The sequence below is a fragment of the Anabrus simplex genome, chromosome 8 (genome assembly GCF_040414725.1).
Source record: "Anabrus simplex isolate iqAnaSimp1 chromosome 8, ASM4041472v1, whole genome shotgun sequence".
NCBI lineage: Eukaryota > Metazoa > Arthropoda > Insecta > Orthoptera > Tettigoniidae > Anabrus > Anabrus simplex.
The window spans coordinates 123,449,705-123,466,517 of NC_090272.1; the positions used below are offsets into that span (position 1 = coordinate 123,449,705).

The 16,813-nt window shown below is 39.0% G+C and overlaps 1 protein-coding gene across 6 annotated transcripts in view; it reads left to right on the forward strand.

Annotated features, from left to right (window-relative positions):
- The window catches only part of LOC136879335 (juvenile hormone epoxide hydrolase 2), an 81,563-nt gene that overhangs the window by 10,859 nt on the left and 53,891 nt on the right, over positions 1–16,813 (forward strand). For all 6 annotated transcript variants that reach the window (XM_068228833.1, XM_068228831.1, XM_067153151.2 and 3 more), the window contains exon 2: positions 7,850–8,045. In XM_068228833.1, the coding sequence (XP_068084934.1) occupies positions 7,851–8,045 (195 nt within the window). In that variant the 5' untranslated portion in view covers position 7,850. The remainder of the gene's footprint in view (positions 1–7,849; positions 8,046–16,813) is intronic.

The window sequence follows — 16,813 nt, forward strand, 5'->3', positions numbered from 1 at the left end:
TTACTCTTAACCTTAAATCGCGTCAACTAACTTAATATCATCAATAAAATATATCCATCTCTTCCATCTCAATGAAAAAATAATCATCACCATTATTATTCACATTTCTCATATCATATCTTATCCTTCATTACAATAACTGCAATAATCTATCTTAACTTGATGCATATGACTTCATAATTATTATTCATCCATTTATATATTCCATTTCCTTCTCAGTTTTCTTCAGATTCCTCTCATTTTCTTCATATGTCTTCTTATGATCTTGACAAAACCTGTATATGGCATTATATTTTCTCTATTTCATGGTATAACATCCTAATATAATCATAACACTAACCACAATGTCGTATCATATTAACAACTGAAGTAGGTTAACCTCTCTACTCAATATAGACAGCATTACAAACGCATAACCTGGTTATCACTGATTAAATAAATCCTAACCCAAAGGATTTGTCATTCTGGTTAGATGACTACCTATCATCCTCCTATGTTGTAAATCAATTGCCTTTCCACATGTAACATCATTTCTCTTGAATATAAATTCATGACAGCACTGCACATACATATTACATATAAATAGAAAATGACACTTTTCAAAAACATGTTATTTAAATTACTTGCGGTAATGTTATTTCAATAAACTTATCTTTTTTCCCCCTGTATTCCCTCGCTGGTGTGTGTCCAAATGCTTAGGACATCTCGTCAACATGACTGTAACATCGCGCTAGTCTTTGAGAAACATCTAGGTAGGTCTCTCCTCTTCCTCCGTGATCTGGGGATAGGTTTGCTGGTTTCAGGTCCCCATCTCCAGACAGCCTTGCCTTGGTCTTCTTAGTGCATGATGCTGGCCATTTCTTGTGCAGTTAGAACAGAAATATAGATTAACATGGTCAGTTTCATCATCTTAGAATTCAAAGCCTTCTGTGTTTTATAGGTATATTGAGAATAATGCTTCTTTCAGTTAAATTGTGCTTATGTCTTGCAGACTACTAATATGGTTATAAAGATTTCAATTATAATCTGATTTAAGTTCCTATAATTTGTTTCCTAATTGATGTAGTATTTCTTATTTTCTTGCGAGTAGCATGATGCTGTATGTTTCTCTTGCTTGGTATCTCGTGATGTAGATGGTTACGTAACGATTTTGACCAGTCGTTCTAATTCTTCAGCTTACTAATATGTGAGTATGCAGTATTTCCATGGTCTCGCTCAATTTTCTTGATGTTATTTCTGTTTTCTTTTCAATTTAAACCTTCTTATCTGAACGTCATCTCCTTTACGTTAATATATCGGAGCGATCTGCTTGCGTTGGTTTCTTCTGGGATGAATTTTTGTAATAATAAATTTGTAACAATCTTCTACCTTTCATTCTTTTTCACCACCTTCTAGATGTTATTTCTCGGCTTATACCTGATGAAAATATAATTTTCTCGACATTTACGGTTAGATTTGCGTCTTGTTTTTAATGTTCCTGTGGCATAGCATCCATTTTTGTTCCACAATGTTCACTGCTAACAGTGAAATGGCACAATACTAATTGTAGCGTATGACTAGAAACGCTGCTTACTAATAAGAGACAAGATAGTAAGATCCAAGCAGTAGAAATTAAATTTTTAAGAACATCGGTTAAAAAGACAAGAAGAGATAGAATCCTAAATATTAAAATCAGAGAAGAGCTAAATATAGAACCTCTCTTACTGTGCGTTGCGTGACTGGGAATAGAGCTGTTACCTGATCCTGAAGGTCAACCCCACCCATTTCCTTCTGGTATTCAAGGCCACACTTGGGCATTATCTCTTCCTCGCAAAATGTTTGTCCTCTCTTTCGTCTGAGTTTGCCGGTCCCTGTCATGTCTGCTGATTTGTGTGTAGTGGTGAGAAAGCAAACACCCTTGTTATCTTTCCACTTCACACACAACATTACTGTTGGCAGTTCATGTCTCATACTCTCCACGTTTTAGTTCAGTTCTACTGATATTGTGAGGCATATCTTTTCGGTTCTGTCTAACAGTTCCAGTTACATTCGTCTGCTTGTCATGTAGCCTTTTGAATAAATCTGGGGAGGAATACCAGTTATTTTAAACAATGTATGCCCTCAGCCTAACAATGGTTCATACATATTGAGCACATTTGTTCTTGCTGGCTGACTTGGATCCGTTGCATCATCACCTACATAAATTTTGAAGGACAGACAGTAGCCAGAAATAGATTAACAATGTAAGTTTTTATTCCAAACCTTGAACGTTTAGACCTAATGCACTGGACATATGAAAGATGGCCTCTGAATTTCATTAGACTTTCATCTAGAACAATGTCTTGTGAAGGTAAATATAATTCAGAAAATTGGGACCTGAATGTTGTATTATAGGTCTAATGTTTCTCAGATTGTCGCTACTATCAACTCGTTCATCGTCAACAAAATGTAAAAATTGTGAAATTATAATGATTCTTCCCCTGCTCATGGTTTCATGAAAACTTGGAGTATCTATACACCTAGTTTTTACTTTAGTATAACTGAATTCTTTTTTTTTTTTTTTCACTTGTGACATTAGTATAACTATCACAAAATATGCCCTAATTTTGTCAGGTATAGTCTCAAACCATTTGTCATCATCTTTTACCTTCTTTCTGTCAGGATTGTTCAACTGTCTTGCTGCATACACTTTTGTCTTGTCAGATATTTTGTCAAAGAAAGGATTCATGTATTCACAAAAAATTGAGAGTTCATATAGTGGCTGTGCATCAGACTTTATCAGTAAGTTATCACTAACCCTGCTGTATTCACTAAACTTATGTACAACAGGGTTATTGTCACTTTTTGTCCAGTTCCAATCAGTCAAGTTAATCTGTGCTGAGGTACGAACTAGTTTTGAAAGACTTGACCCACCGTCATCATTTACATCACTTTCCGTGTCATCAGCACTATTACACACATTGCTAGAACTTATTGTAAGACCTTCAGGGTCTGTTTCATCATCACAAACATCACTGTCTTCAATATCACTCTCTAGAACACTATCTATTTGCTTTTGTATTTAATCTTCATCAACAGCAACACATTTGCTTGATACCATGATGGCAGCTTTGTGAACAAAATAATATGAACAAAGATTATTTTATATCTTGTTCTAGAAGTGTGTGATAATCTGGAACAAGGCAAACAACCCAAGCCACTTCAGCTCAGAATGCATACTAGTGGCATCTGTGGATTAGTAACTGAACTACATGTATTGATTGCATTGTCGTGAGCTGAGCTCGTCATTTGATTCATATGCCACGAATGACTTTTATGAGCTAGAGTCGTCGAATTATGTGATTGGGTTAAACAGCTACTGTATTTCAGATATTTTCCTCCAAGTGACCTATGTATGAATTTTCAAGTCCTGCGAAGTAAGACAACCATTGGCATGGGGATGTGGCGACCCCATTGTCCAGTGGGTAACCACTGCAGTTAACCTCCCGAGTATTGGCGGGTAGACCATAGACCTTACTGACATGAGGAAATGCACGTCAGGCACCGACCAGCTAGTGCATAACAAAATATTAACACATAGATCCATGATAGGCCTAGCAAGCCTGTGGTAGCGTATTAGCATCGCTTTCAACAATCAAACAAGCCTCGGATCAAATGTAAAACCAGTACCAAAAGTGACAAAGCCTTTGTGCAGATCTGTCAGGTATGACGACCAAAATGGCTCCAATGATAGACAAATCTGTTCAAAGAAAAATACAAGAATTGGGACAATTAATGTAGTATCCTTAGAAAAGGTTGCAAGAATTCAGAAATCACACGGATAATGACAGAGGGAAACATACCAATAATGGGACTAAGTGAAATAAGAAAAAAAGGGAGTGATAGTAAGGTGCTGGAGAGGTTATATAAAATGTGGTTGGTCAGGAAGAGACAAAAGAAGAAATGGTGTTGCAATAATAGTGGCTAAAGAACTGGCCAACAAAGTACTCAATGTGGATGATGTTTGCCACAGAATAATTAAAGTTCAGTTAATGATGGAAGGAAATATCCATGATATAATCCAGGTTTATGCTCCTCAAATAGGTTGTGAAATAGATGAAAAGGAAGAGTTTATCACTAAACTGGAGGATGCTGTAACATCTAACAAGACTGTGATTATAGGAGACTTCAATGCTAGAGTTGGGAATGGCAGAGGAGGATATGAAACAGTTATAGGAGGCCACGGAGAAGATCACAGAAATGATGAAGGGGAGATATTATTAGACATGTGTCTGAGGAATAGATGGATCATTGGTAATGGATGGTATAAGAAAAGAGATAGTCACAAGTTTACCAGATACAGTTGGAACTTGCAACAGAAATCCATAATTGATTATATAATAATAATGGAAGAAATCAGAAGATGCTTGACAGATGTGAAAGTGATACCAAGCATTAATCTTGCGGTAACCACAGACTGTTGGTGGGGACATTATTGAAATTCAGAAGGAGTAAATATGGGGGAAAAGACAGGAAAACACCAAATGCTGGAAACTAAAAGATAGAGAAATCCAAGAGATATGTAGGGAAAAGATTAAAACTCAACTTCCTGAAGATGAGAAGAAGAATGTTGAGGAAGAATGGAAAAGGTTCAAACAGGCTTAGTCAAAGCAGCAGAAGAAACCTGTGGAAGGACATCAACAAAAGAAGTCAGACACAAAGAAACTGCATGGTGGAATGAGAGAATTGCAGATGCAGTCAAGAAGAAGAAGAATTCATGGAGAGAATGGTTCAGAAACAGAACGGAACATAATAGAGACAAATGGAAACGACTAAGCAGAGCAGCAGGGAAAATAATAGCATTGGCTAAAATGACCTGGAAAAAATTTACAAAGGAGATAGAAGAGAATTAGAAGAATGACAAGAACATATTGCTTTTTTTTTTTGGTGCTAGTTGCTTTACGTCGCACCGACACAGATATGGCGACGAAGAAAATATTGTACCGCATATTAGGTAACAGAAGGAAGCAAGAAAGAAACTACATCAAAAGTCATCAACAAAGATGGGAAACCTGTGTGGGAAGGAAAAGACGTTTTGAAAGTATGGAAAGAATACTTCCAAAATCTATATGATGGACAAAATGAAACAAATTAACCCAAGGAAATAGATGAAGATAAAATAAATATCACCATTACAGTGGAAGAGACAAATGAATGATCAGATGAAATAGGAAGAGAAGATCTACAAAAGCTATATTAGAAATGAAAAATGGCAAAGCTCCTGGAATAGATGACATCACAGTGGAAATGATTAAAGCTGCAGGACCTATTGGAATGCAGTGGCTGTATAGAATAATGAAGAGAGTATGGACTGACAGGGAGATTCCTGATGATTGGACAAGGGCAATTATTGTACCTATTTTTAAAAGAGGTAATAATAATAAGGCACTTTGTTAGAACTACAGAAGAATAGCATTACTGTGTCATTACATGAAGATTTATGAAAAAGTAATCTTACAAAAAATAAAGAACAAGATAGATTTACAATTAAGAGAAGAACAACAAGGATTTAGACATGGAAAATCAAATATTGATGCCATATTTACAGCTAGACAAGTAGTAGAAAAGAAATGGGAATTTGGGAAAGACATCGCAATTGCATTCATAGATATACAAAAGGCTTACGACACGGTTAGAAGAGAAGAGATATGGCAAGGGCTGAATAGAATGGAATTGTCAAGAGAAATGCAATTCAGAATTAGAAACATGTAGGCCTATAACAAATGTCTGAACTGTGTTATAATAGATGGCAAAAAATCAGAATGGTTTAGGACAGACAAGAGGAGTTCGACAAGGGGGTGTATAGTACGCGAACCTTTTCTTGAGCCCTAGTTCCCATTCAGTACTATGGAGTTCAAGGCTCAAGAAAAGGTTCGCGTACTATACTTTCACCAGTGCTCTTTAATATAGTGATGGACAACATTATGAGGAAAGTTTGCCAAGGGTCAACAGCAAATGATATGAAAGTCATAGCATATGCAGATGATGTAATGATATGGGAAGAAAATGAACAAAAATTGGAAGAACAACTAAATACCTGGCAGAAAGCAATTGAAGAAGCAGGCATGGATACAAGTTTAACGAAAAGTGAGATAATGAAAATCAGTAGAGAAAACAAAAAATTGAAGGATGTTAGGTGTAATGGAAACATTCTTAAAGAAGTAGATGCTTTTAAATACCGGTACCTAGGAAGTAAGCTAACTGGGAAAGGAAACAGCAAGGAAGACATTTCATAGAGGATAGGAAATTGCTCAAAATGTTATTGCTGTGTATCAGACATAATTAGAAATTGGGAAGTACCTACCAAAGCAAAAATCATGATATATAAATCGTATTATTTGCCAATATTGACCTATGGAGCAGAATGTTGGAAAAAAAAAAATCTGAGTGGATTACAAGTTACAGAGATGTGTTTTCTGTGAGGGATCTTGGGTAAAACAAGGAGGGACAAGATAAGAAATGAAACCATACGAAACACGCTACAGATCAACTCTCTAAAAGAAACTATGGAGAGAAATAGACTGAAATGGTTCAGCCACATCAAAAGAATGGGACAAGAAAGTTTTATTTATTTACAAGTTGTTTTACTTTGCACTGACACAGATAGGTCTTATAGCGACAGGAAAGGTCTAGGAGTGGGAAGGAAGCAGCCGTGCCTTAATTAAGGTACAGCCCCAGCATTTGCCTGGTGTGAAAATAGGAAACCACGGAAAACCATCTTTAGGGCTGCCGACAGTAGGGTTCGAACCCACTATCTCCCGAATACTGGATACTGGCCACACTTAAACGACTGCAGCTATCGAGCTCGGTACAAGAAAGATACCAAGAAGAATTCTGGAATGGACAGAATCTGGAAGAAGACCAATTGGAAGACCACAAACAAGATGGAGGGATCAGGTGGAGGATGATGTAAATCAGAGAGGACTACAGTGGCAGACAGTGATGAACGATAGAATGTGGGAAAATAGAGAATATTGGAAGAGGCTCTGTGAACGACCTGCATAAGCAGTAACGTATCAAGAAGGAGAAGAAGAATATCTGAATAATTGAGGATCTATATAACTGAAATGTGGATAATTTATATATAATAGTTTGATATATTATGAATTCATTATTGTGTTGATTTCTGCAATTATAATCTAAACTTCAGAGAAGAAGATGTTTATCATAGAACATTATTAATGGTCTTACCGAGTGGGGCATCAGAATAAAAAGTGTTTGCTTCACATTAGAAAGCAGTACGAGGAGCATATGCCAAGGTGATTGGTCTGTAGTTATCTGCTTTATATTTGATCACACTGTTGTTTGTACTATAGCAACTCTCCATTCATTTGGTATAGCTCTTCCAAGTAAACAGTAATCAAATAAGTACTTCAGATATGGTACAATATCCCAACCCATTGCCTTTAGAATATTCTCAGAAACTTATCAATTCCAGCTGCTTTTCTAACTTCAACTCTTGTGTCTCTTTTACTATGTATATTTGTAAACATCACTTCTGAGTTTGCTTTTTGATTTATGAGATAAGTATATACATTTAACTGTGTAGAGAAACATACTGTTTAAAACATTGCCTATCAGTGCTAACCCCTAGAAGTACTAGTTATGCCTCTTCTTCTGTTTTAAAATTAATTCATTCATTTGGTTTAAAATGTATTCTTCTATTTGGTTGCCATAAGCATTGCTCATTAAGGGACAGTACAGAACTGCTGTATTTTTGTTTCTTTTGAGATGTTTGTTACACCTTTAGTTGTACTTTTAATATTTAGGAATCAACAATTTAAATGCAAATAGTCTAATTATGTATTTTATTTCATAACATCACATACAGGATGGGAATACTTAAAAAGTTGACGGTTCTTGGAGCTGGGCTGGTGGTACTCTTTGCAGTTGGTTTTGCTGTTATGTGGAAAATTGTCACACAGCCATCTGCTTTACCACTGGTTGGTCAACAGTGGTGGGGTCCTGGAGATGCTGAACAAATTGATCCTTCTATAAGGCCTTTTAAGATCCCTTTCTCTGAACAGGTAATATTTATAAATTCATTATCCACTTGTACAGCTTGCCTTTGCTGGCAGAACCTACTGTTTACAGTGCACTGTGTCTTCTGGTATAGGCTAGAGCAATTTTGTTACTTTCATAGATCTGTCTCTGTCTTATCCTTGGCTTTGACAATATGAAAGTGACTGAGGTATGAGCGATGCTAGTAATGCCAATCCTTATGCGGCCAGTCCCTGCTATGAATGGTGTGAAAATGTTGCTCATAGGGTCGGTTGGTGTATGCATTTCAGTGCGCTTGGCAGACTGATATGTAATAGCAACTCGCTCGGTGAGGAAAGCAATGGGAAACTGCCTCGCTCCTCATTTCCCTAGTACGCCTTTTCAGTGATGCCTAGGCCATCTATGACGGCTGATGGCAGAGCTGTTGAGGATCCCACTAGCGGCATCACTGATGGACTGAACATACGTACATATTTGTCCAGCATGCAGCAAAACAAACAACAGTGAAATTACTGCTCATCTGCTGTCCACGTTTTCCTAGCAATGAAGTATGTATTTATTGTATCCTCATGTATAACCTGGAAACTATCATGTTAACAAGGCAAGACAAATCAAAACTTCAAGCTGCAGGAATGAAGTTCCCATGCACCATGATCCAGAAGACCAGGAAGGACAAGATCAGGAATGAAAAGATCCGAGAAAAGGTGGAAACAGGAGACTCTCTACTTCAAAAGATCCAGACGGCAAGACTGATGTGGTTTAGCCATGTAAAAAGGATGAGAGCCAGCAGGACTGCAAGAAGGGAATATGAAAAAGAAGTAAAAGCAAAAAGACTAATGGACAGACCAAGAGAAAAATGGACTGATCTAGTAAAGAAAGATGTTGAGGAGAGAGGACAAGATTGGGAGAAGGTTACGAGGGAACAGTGGTTCACGGACAGACAAAGATGGAGCGGGCTCATATACCACACCTGGGTGATTGGAGTTGGTCAACAATGATGTTGAATATTTTTTTAAAATTATAATTATTCTTCCTCCACCTCGCTGCCCAAAGACAGAGGATACACAATATCGTGCAAATTGATTAAAAATAAAATACTGTATTTTGTAAAGAATTCAAAAAAATTAAAATTGATTGTGAAGTTAGATCTAAAAAATTTAAACCACTCTAGGAAGCAATTAGTGAAGTTAAAAACTACAAAAGATTTAAAAATTATAATAATAACAACCTGAGAAATAATTCCTACAAAACTTAAAATATAAGTATGATTTGGATTTGAGGCCAGTTGACCTTATTCTGATGAGTATAGATGATGTCTCAAAATGATAGACCATCTGAGAGCTTTTAGTCCCCATCGGTGCTGATCCTGAAGAGACTTATGATTTTCACCACCTTTTTTGAGGATCATCCCCTAGCGCCAATCAAAAGACCCATTACCTGAATGTCCTCTAGCTGGTATTTTTCTGTGCAATGTGGCACTGTAAGCAAATATACAGTGTATGTTCCTTTTCATTGTCAGCTTCGTCTGGTTGAGTTAGATGAAACTCATATCTTATCGTGGGGTCTGATATATTGTGAATTCATTGTTGTGTTGATTTCTGCAATTACGGTTCAAACTACAGAGGAGAAACTGTTTATCATGGAAAATTATTTCCTGTCTTACAGAATGGAGTATTGGGCCATTATTTTGTTGGGATGCTGCACAGATCCAAAAACAGTGGACCGGGTAGTCTACAGAGACCTCATTATTATCCCAATTGTGCTGGATTTGCACCAATTTTGTCATGCCAGAAACTTATCCCTCCAATGGTAAAGGAACAGCAAGATGGAGCTGCAGCCCGCTCTGTGGGTGTGTCACATTCTCTTCTACATTGATGCTTGTGATAATGTTTAATTTCTCATGGAACTTCATTCATATATCCTCCTGCTCCCAGGATCTCACAGCCTGAGATGCCTACATATGGGGCATTTCTTTGGTCTGTACTGCAATCTTTGTTTATCAACATGTTCAGTAATCTTCAGAAACGTTATGAACATTATATGGTATGGCACGTGAAGGTACACATTTTGAACACATCCTGTACCAACGCAGTTAAATAACATTTCAGTGTCATTTGTTTTGCCACATACGTTACTTTAAATAAATGATTGTACCACAGTCAGTTTAGTCATTTGAAGTTTTGCAATTTCCTTCAGTAAATAATTAAGATATATTAAGTACTACCACACACAAATAACAGATAAGCTCACTGGACAAAAAATTTTGTACCCTAGTGCACAAGTACACATGGATCGTTAAGGATGTACAGATGGCGCAGTGAATGAGTCCCGTGCTCAACCGCACGTGCACTGCCTCTACGTGAGCATAAAGCAAAAATCAGTGAGACAATGATCTTTCAAGCAGATAGTGTACATCAGCATGGGTAGATGAGAGAATGTGACAGAGTGGCAAAAAGGGGCAATCGTGTTTGGCTATGCCCATGGCCTTACGGTGCGTGAAGTTGCTGGATTTGTTGGTGTTCCGCAGTGGACTGTTCAACTTGTATACAAGCAGTGGTGTGCTGCAACTGGCCACGAAACATGACCCCAGAATTGTGGTCAGAAAAATATACTGACTGAGAGGGACCGGAGACATGTTTCACGGCTTGTGAATCAAAATTCCTTCCAAACCAGACAGGAATTGCTGCAGTCAATGAATGAAGGTCCATCCCAACCTTTTAGTGAGAGAACATTGCGATGAGTACTGCATGCAATGACCATTTGGAGTCAGTTACCTTGTAAGAGACCACTGCTTACACAGGCACATAAAACTGCACGTCTTAAATGGGCTAGAAATCATTGAACATGGACACTAGCTGACTGGAAGAACATAATGTGGTCTTACAAATAACGTTTTTGCCTGTATTCCAATGACGAATATCATCGAGTGCACCGAAGGCCAAATGATGCACTTCTTCCTGGATGTTGCAAGGTCAGGTTTAAGCCGGAGGTGGGTCTGTGATGTTTTGGAGGTGTTTTTTGTATTGTGGATTGCGCCCACTCACTGAGGTGACCACTAACATGAACCAGCATGTTTATTTAAACACTAGCTGATGTACCCGTGCTTCGCTATGAATTCTACATTGTATACAGTATTCTAGGTTAGGTAGTGCACACATTTTGAGTAAGATTGTATTAAAATGCATAGCTCTTAACGTTACCCCAGAAATGCAACAGGGAAGTCACCAAACGTCTTTTCTCATGTGAAGACTGGGTTAGGGAATTTTCATTGTAATGGTAGGCAATGTAATGGTAGGCCATATTGCCTACCATCAGTCACAATCAAGTTGGGGAATTTTCATCATAATGGCAGACTCTCACTCTACACCTGCCTTTTTACATCCTCAGAAAGAATGCCGTAGTGGTTTTCCCAACTGAAATCAATATAGGTCATTACAATGACATCAGTAGGAATGTCGTGATTAAAAGCAATGCTTTCATGAGAATCAGTCAATACTGATCTGCATTTAGGGCAGTCGCCCAGGTGGCAGATTCCCTATCTGTTGTTTTCCTAGCCTTTTCTTAAATGATTTCAAAGAAATTGGAAATTTATTGAACATCTCCCTTGGTAAGTTATTCCAATCCCTAACTCCCCTTCCTATAAATGAATATTTGCCCCAATTTGTCCTCTTGAATTCCAACTTTATCTTCATATTGTGATCTTTCCTACTTTTAAAGACGCCACTCAAACTTATTCATCTACTAATATCATTCCATGCCATCTCTCCGCTGACAGCTCGGAACATACCACTTACACGTTATAATTCTCATGTAAGGTCCATATTGAAATGTACCATTTAGTCGAGCAGCTCGTCTTCTCTCTCTTAGTTCTTCCCAGCCCAGACTTTGCAACATTTTTGTAACGCTACTCTTTTTTCAGAAATCACCCAGAACAAATCGAGCAACTTTTCTTTGGATTTTATCCAGTTCTTGAATCAAGTAATCCTGGTGAGGGTCCCATACACTGCAACCATACTCTAGTTGGGGTCTTACCAGAGACTTATATGCCCTCTCCTTTACATCCTTACTACAACCCCTAAACCCTCTCATAACCATGTGCAGAGATCTGTACCCTTTATTTAGAGTCCCCTTTATGCGATTACCCCAATGAAGATCTTTCCTTATATTAACACCTAGATATTTACAATGATCCCCAAAAGGAACTTTCACCCCATCAATGTAGTAATTAAAAGTGAGAGGACTTTTCCTATTTGTGAAACTCACAACCTGACTTTTAACCCCGTTTATCAACATACCATTTCCTGCTGTCCATCTCACAAGATTATTGAGGTCATGTTGCAGTTGCTTACAATCTTGTAACTCTATACGTGCGTGTAGAGGCGCGCGGCTGTGAGCTTGCATCCGGAATATCGTGGGTTCAAGCTCCACTGTCGGCAGCCCTGGTTTTCTGTGGTTTCCCATTTTCACACCAGGCAAATGCTGGGGCTGTACCTTAATTAAGGCCACGGCCGCTTCATTCCAACTCCTAGACCTTTCCTATCCCATCGTTGCCATAAGACCTATCTGTGTCGGTGCGACGTAAAGCAACTAGCAAAAAAAAAAAGTAACTCTATACAGAATAACATCATCTGCAAAAAGACTTACCTCTGATTCCACTTGTTTACTCATATTATATATATATATATATACTAGCAAGATACCCGTGCTTCGCTACGGTATTATACTGAATTATGTAATTGAATGCTTAACGTTTTATATATATTCCTCCGAAATTCGCGATCTGACTCGTTTTCTGAGAGAATCCGCCAAAATTCGCGATCTGACTCGTTTTCTGAGAGATTACGGCAAAATTCCTCAAATTTTTCAATCTTTCTTTCCAGCAATCGATTTCGTACTTCCCAGGCTATGTCCAGGTATTCCACGCGGTCAGTTGGGTCCCTAAATCTTTGCCATCCTTTCCTATAAGCATTTTTAGTGTGGATCAAATCCTGAAGGAGATACGGCGTGGTGTCATCTTGGGTGCCTTGGCGGTACTGAACCCGCGGCCGGACTGTATTCGTAGTCATTACCAGGCCAGGACCCGTTTCCAGCGCGGTCCGCACAATTTGTCGACGGTCCAGAACATTATTATTATTATTATTATTATTATTATTATTATTATTATTATTGTTACCGAGTTTTTGTGGTAGTTAAGCATGAAAGAAGGTGCTGGGTGGTGAATAGGTCTCAAGCTACTAAAGAGAAATTAAATTTTAAAATTTAACAAGGTTATATTTTCTTTTCAAAATTAGGTAACAACAAATAGAACAGGTACTTAGTAGCCGAAATACAACTTGAAATGTACAATTACAGGGATTAAAGAATTTGGGCTTCGAGCCCTGAAAACACAATTCTTGAGCAACTAGCTCAACTTTACGATATACCAATTTCAACAAAAGGGGCAGAAGACCCCACTCAAACCTTGGAGCCCTTGCTCCAAATTACACAGCAAAGCCTCCTCGAGGCATACAACTCTCAGTTTTAGAAAAGAGCCACTCGCTCTTAAAGTTAAGCCTCTCCCAGGCCACACCAAACTCAACTTTCAAGTTGTCCTCAAAGGACATATACACAGGGGTAAAATACCCAACCTACTGAGGTCTATTAGGTGAGAAAAGATTAATACATGACCTCTAAAGTACAACTTGAGAGGAGGCGAACTTGCACTCCTAATACACTTTGCTTTTAAAACCTAATCTGGCTCTGGGCCACTAACGCAAGGGCTAATCCCATACTACAGAGGTGACTTAGAGAAGAACACTTTACATTACATAAACGAAGAAAAGTTTGAGAAAATAAGTTCACCTCAAAACAAATGTGAGTGGGAGCTCGAGAGGGTTAGCACTCTCTATCCCAATATGTAACTTTACAAGAAAGGAAGAAAAGAGTAGTTACATTTTAGGAAAAGGTTACATGATGGAAAACGCTTCGAACCCGCCGCGGGAGTTAAACTGCCGACCTAGCAAGAAAAGAAGATATTAATAGGCCATTACCTGGTAGTAGATCGCTGCCGAGGAAAGAGGCGCTTCCCGCCTCCTGCTATGTACTTAATACACTGAAAGATGGAACAGAAGTGGCCCGGAGACCCCAAAATCAGCAGTTTATATCCTCTCGCGGAAGATTCTAGGCGTTAGGGGAAATAAAACACCCTCCCACAAAATCTTTATTGGTTCGGGAAAAGAAACCCCTACATAGAGGAAAAAGAAACACATTATTGGTGGAAAATTAATTAAAGAAATTCGGGATTGGCTAGATCCAAACTAAGGGGAAAAAGAGGGGTATACAGCCAACTTAAACAATAACAGAAAGAAATTTAACAAGAAACAAACTTTTGAAATAAAAATTTCTCCAACAAAATAGTTCTTTGATTTCGCACTAGGTTGCACTATTGTAATTCTTCAGTAGCGTCCTCTAGAAGAGAAAGTTCACACTTCTTACTTCAAGCGAAACAAAAACACATCAAAAGTGACACAGTTCAAAAACTCAAAATTTTCCACGTGGTGACATCTTCTGAGAAAGTAGAGAATTAATAGAATAGATAAAGTTCAACCTTCCTCCAGAAGAGGAGTTTCAACTGGCGCAACTTTTAAATAAACAGAGTAGAGGTGTACCGCCCGGTACAGACCTCCCCCCCCAAAAGTTCCTCCAAGGGGTAACACAGAAGAACATAAGCTTTGTTTCCAAAATAAGGTCCAAGTTTTGATGTTGATATTAAGATTAATTGCGGAAGCATTTATAAGATTTTAGTAATTTGGTTGGTTGCAATTTCAAAATTTTGTTGTTGCCGGTGCAGTAAAGTTTTTATGTTTGTAGAAGTTGAATTTCTGAAGATAAACCTTTAATGCTTAAAAGGTGAAGAAAAGTTTTGCAATGTCCACCAAATATTGTTGTTAAATTCCCAAATGTAATTATTGCTTATGGTGACTGTCCATGTAGTTGATGTAGATTGAGTCGGATGGCCAGACCGGCCGTTGCAGCTTGCGTCCAACGGAGGCCGCTCGGACCCCTCAAGTACCCTGAGATACCGCTCGCCCGCACTATGAGGGGAGCAGAGGTGTTGAAGTACGCCGCGCCCGCGGTGAACAGATACAGGCTGCGGGCATGTAGCAGATCGTGCGCCGCACATCAGCCTTGGCCGGGAGGTGAGCTCCGGCTCGCCGTGCACATGTCGTCCTCGCTGGAGAGGAGGGGGCCCATCCCCCTCCCCAGTCGCTGCACGGCGCTGCGCGGCTGCGGGGGCGCTGAAACATTAAAGCTAGGCGGCAGAATTGTGTTGGACAATTATTTTCTTTGAGGGTACAGGCTTGTAGAGAGAGTGAGGGGCCAGCGGCGTGCAGATATTCATGGTATTCATTAAGCCACTGTGTAGAGTGGAGCAGGAGACGGGAGCGTGGTAATGGCCGTGGCAAGAACAGGATGGCAGTTTAACGGGTCGGGGCAGGTTTTACATAAGGCTTACATCTAAAACCAAAATATTACAGAAGGGGCAGAATGCCTTAAAAGTGAAACTCAAAAAAAATATAACCTTCATATCCTTTCAAAATAATATGGAGCAAGTTAACACAGAAATTACACCGGTTTCACCTGGGACAGGTGAACTCTAAATATCCTCTCGGTGGCTGGATTACTTAGCAATAAGGAAACCGGCGTAAGAAAATCGAGAATGATACAAGGCCCATGAAATCTGGGGGCAAGCTTGCCCGCGGGAACAAAATTTTTGACCATAACCTGGTCACCTACCTTCAAAGTGGTGGGTCTCCGTCCACGATCATACCTTTCCCTAACCTTTTCATGAGACACTTTAAGATTAGCTTTAGCCTTCTTCCAAAGATCTTTAATGTTGTCCGGATCTATTGTCTCGGGCAGAATGTCATTCAGAGACCAGAGGTTAGAGAGCGGCGTGTTGGGAACGAACTTAAACATCAAAGAAGCTGGAGTAAATTTGTGAGATTCATGAACCGCCGAATTCAAAGCAAAAGCTAACCAATGCAGGGACGTGTCCCACCTAGAATGATCTTCATGATGATAGGCAATAAGTGCGGACCTGAGATTGCGGTTAACCCGTTCAGCCAGAGATGGTTGAGGGTAATAAGCAGATGTAGTTACATGAGAGATGGACAAGTCAAAACAGAATTTACGAAACAGATTTGATGTAAAAGCTTTAGCATTATCAGATACAATGTATTGGCACGGACCAAAAGAAGCAAAAATAGAATTTAGGCAAGTAATGGTGGACTGAGCGGTAGCCAGCTTAGTCGGAAATAACCAGGAAAATCTTGTAAAACCATCTACACACACAAAGATGAACTTGTTGGCATTACCCTTTGACTGGGGGAAGGGTCCCACATAATCGATATACAGGCGTTCCATGGGGCGCGACGCTTGATGAGAAGACAAAAGGCCTACTTTAGTGGACATGGTGGGTTTACTGATCAAACAAGATTTACAAGCTTTTACAAGTTCTCGAATTTCACCGTCCATACCTTTCCATATGAACATTTCACGAATCTTTTCACGAGTTTTAAAGATTCCAAGATGCCCCCCCAATGGGGTCTCATGATAGTATTTGAAGATCATAGGTACAAGAACCGCTGGAACAACAACTTTCATCAACTTATCATGCCTCGAAGGGCAACATAGAACACCATTCCTCAGAACATAAGGGACAACATGTTCCCCAGAAGAAAGGGTTTCCATTATAGGAGCCAGCGTCGGATCTTCACGTTGGTATTTCTCAATATCCCTAAAAAGCATGGGA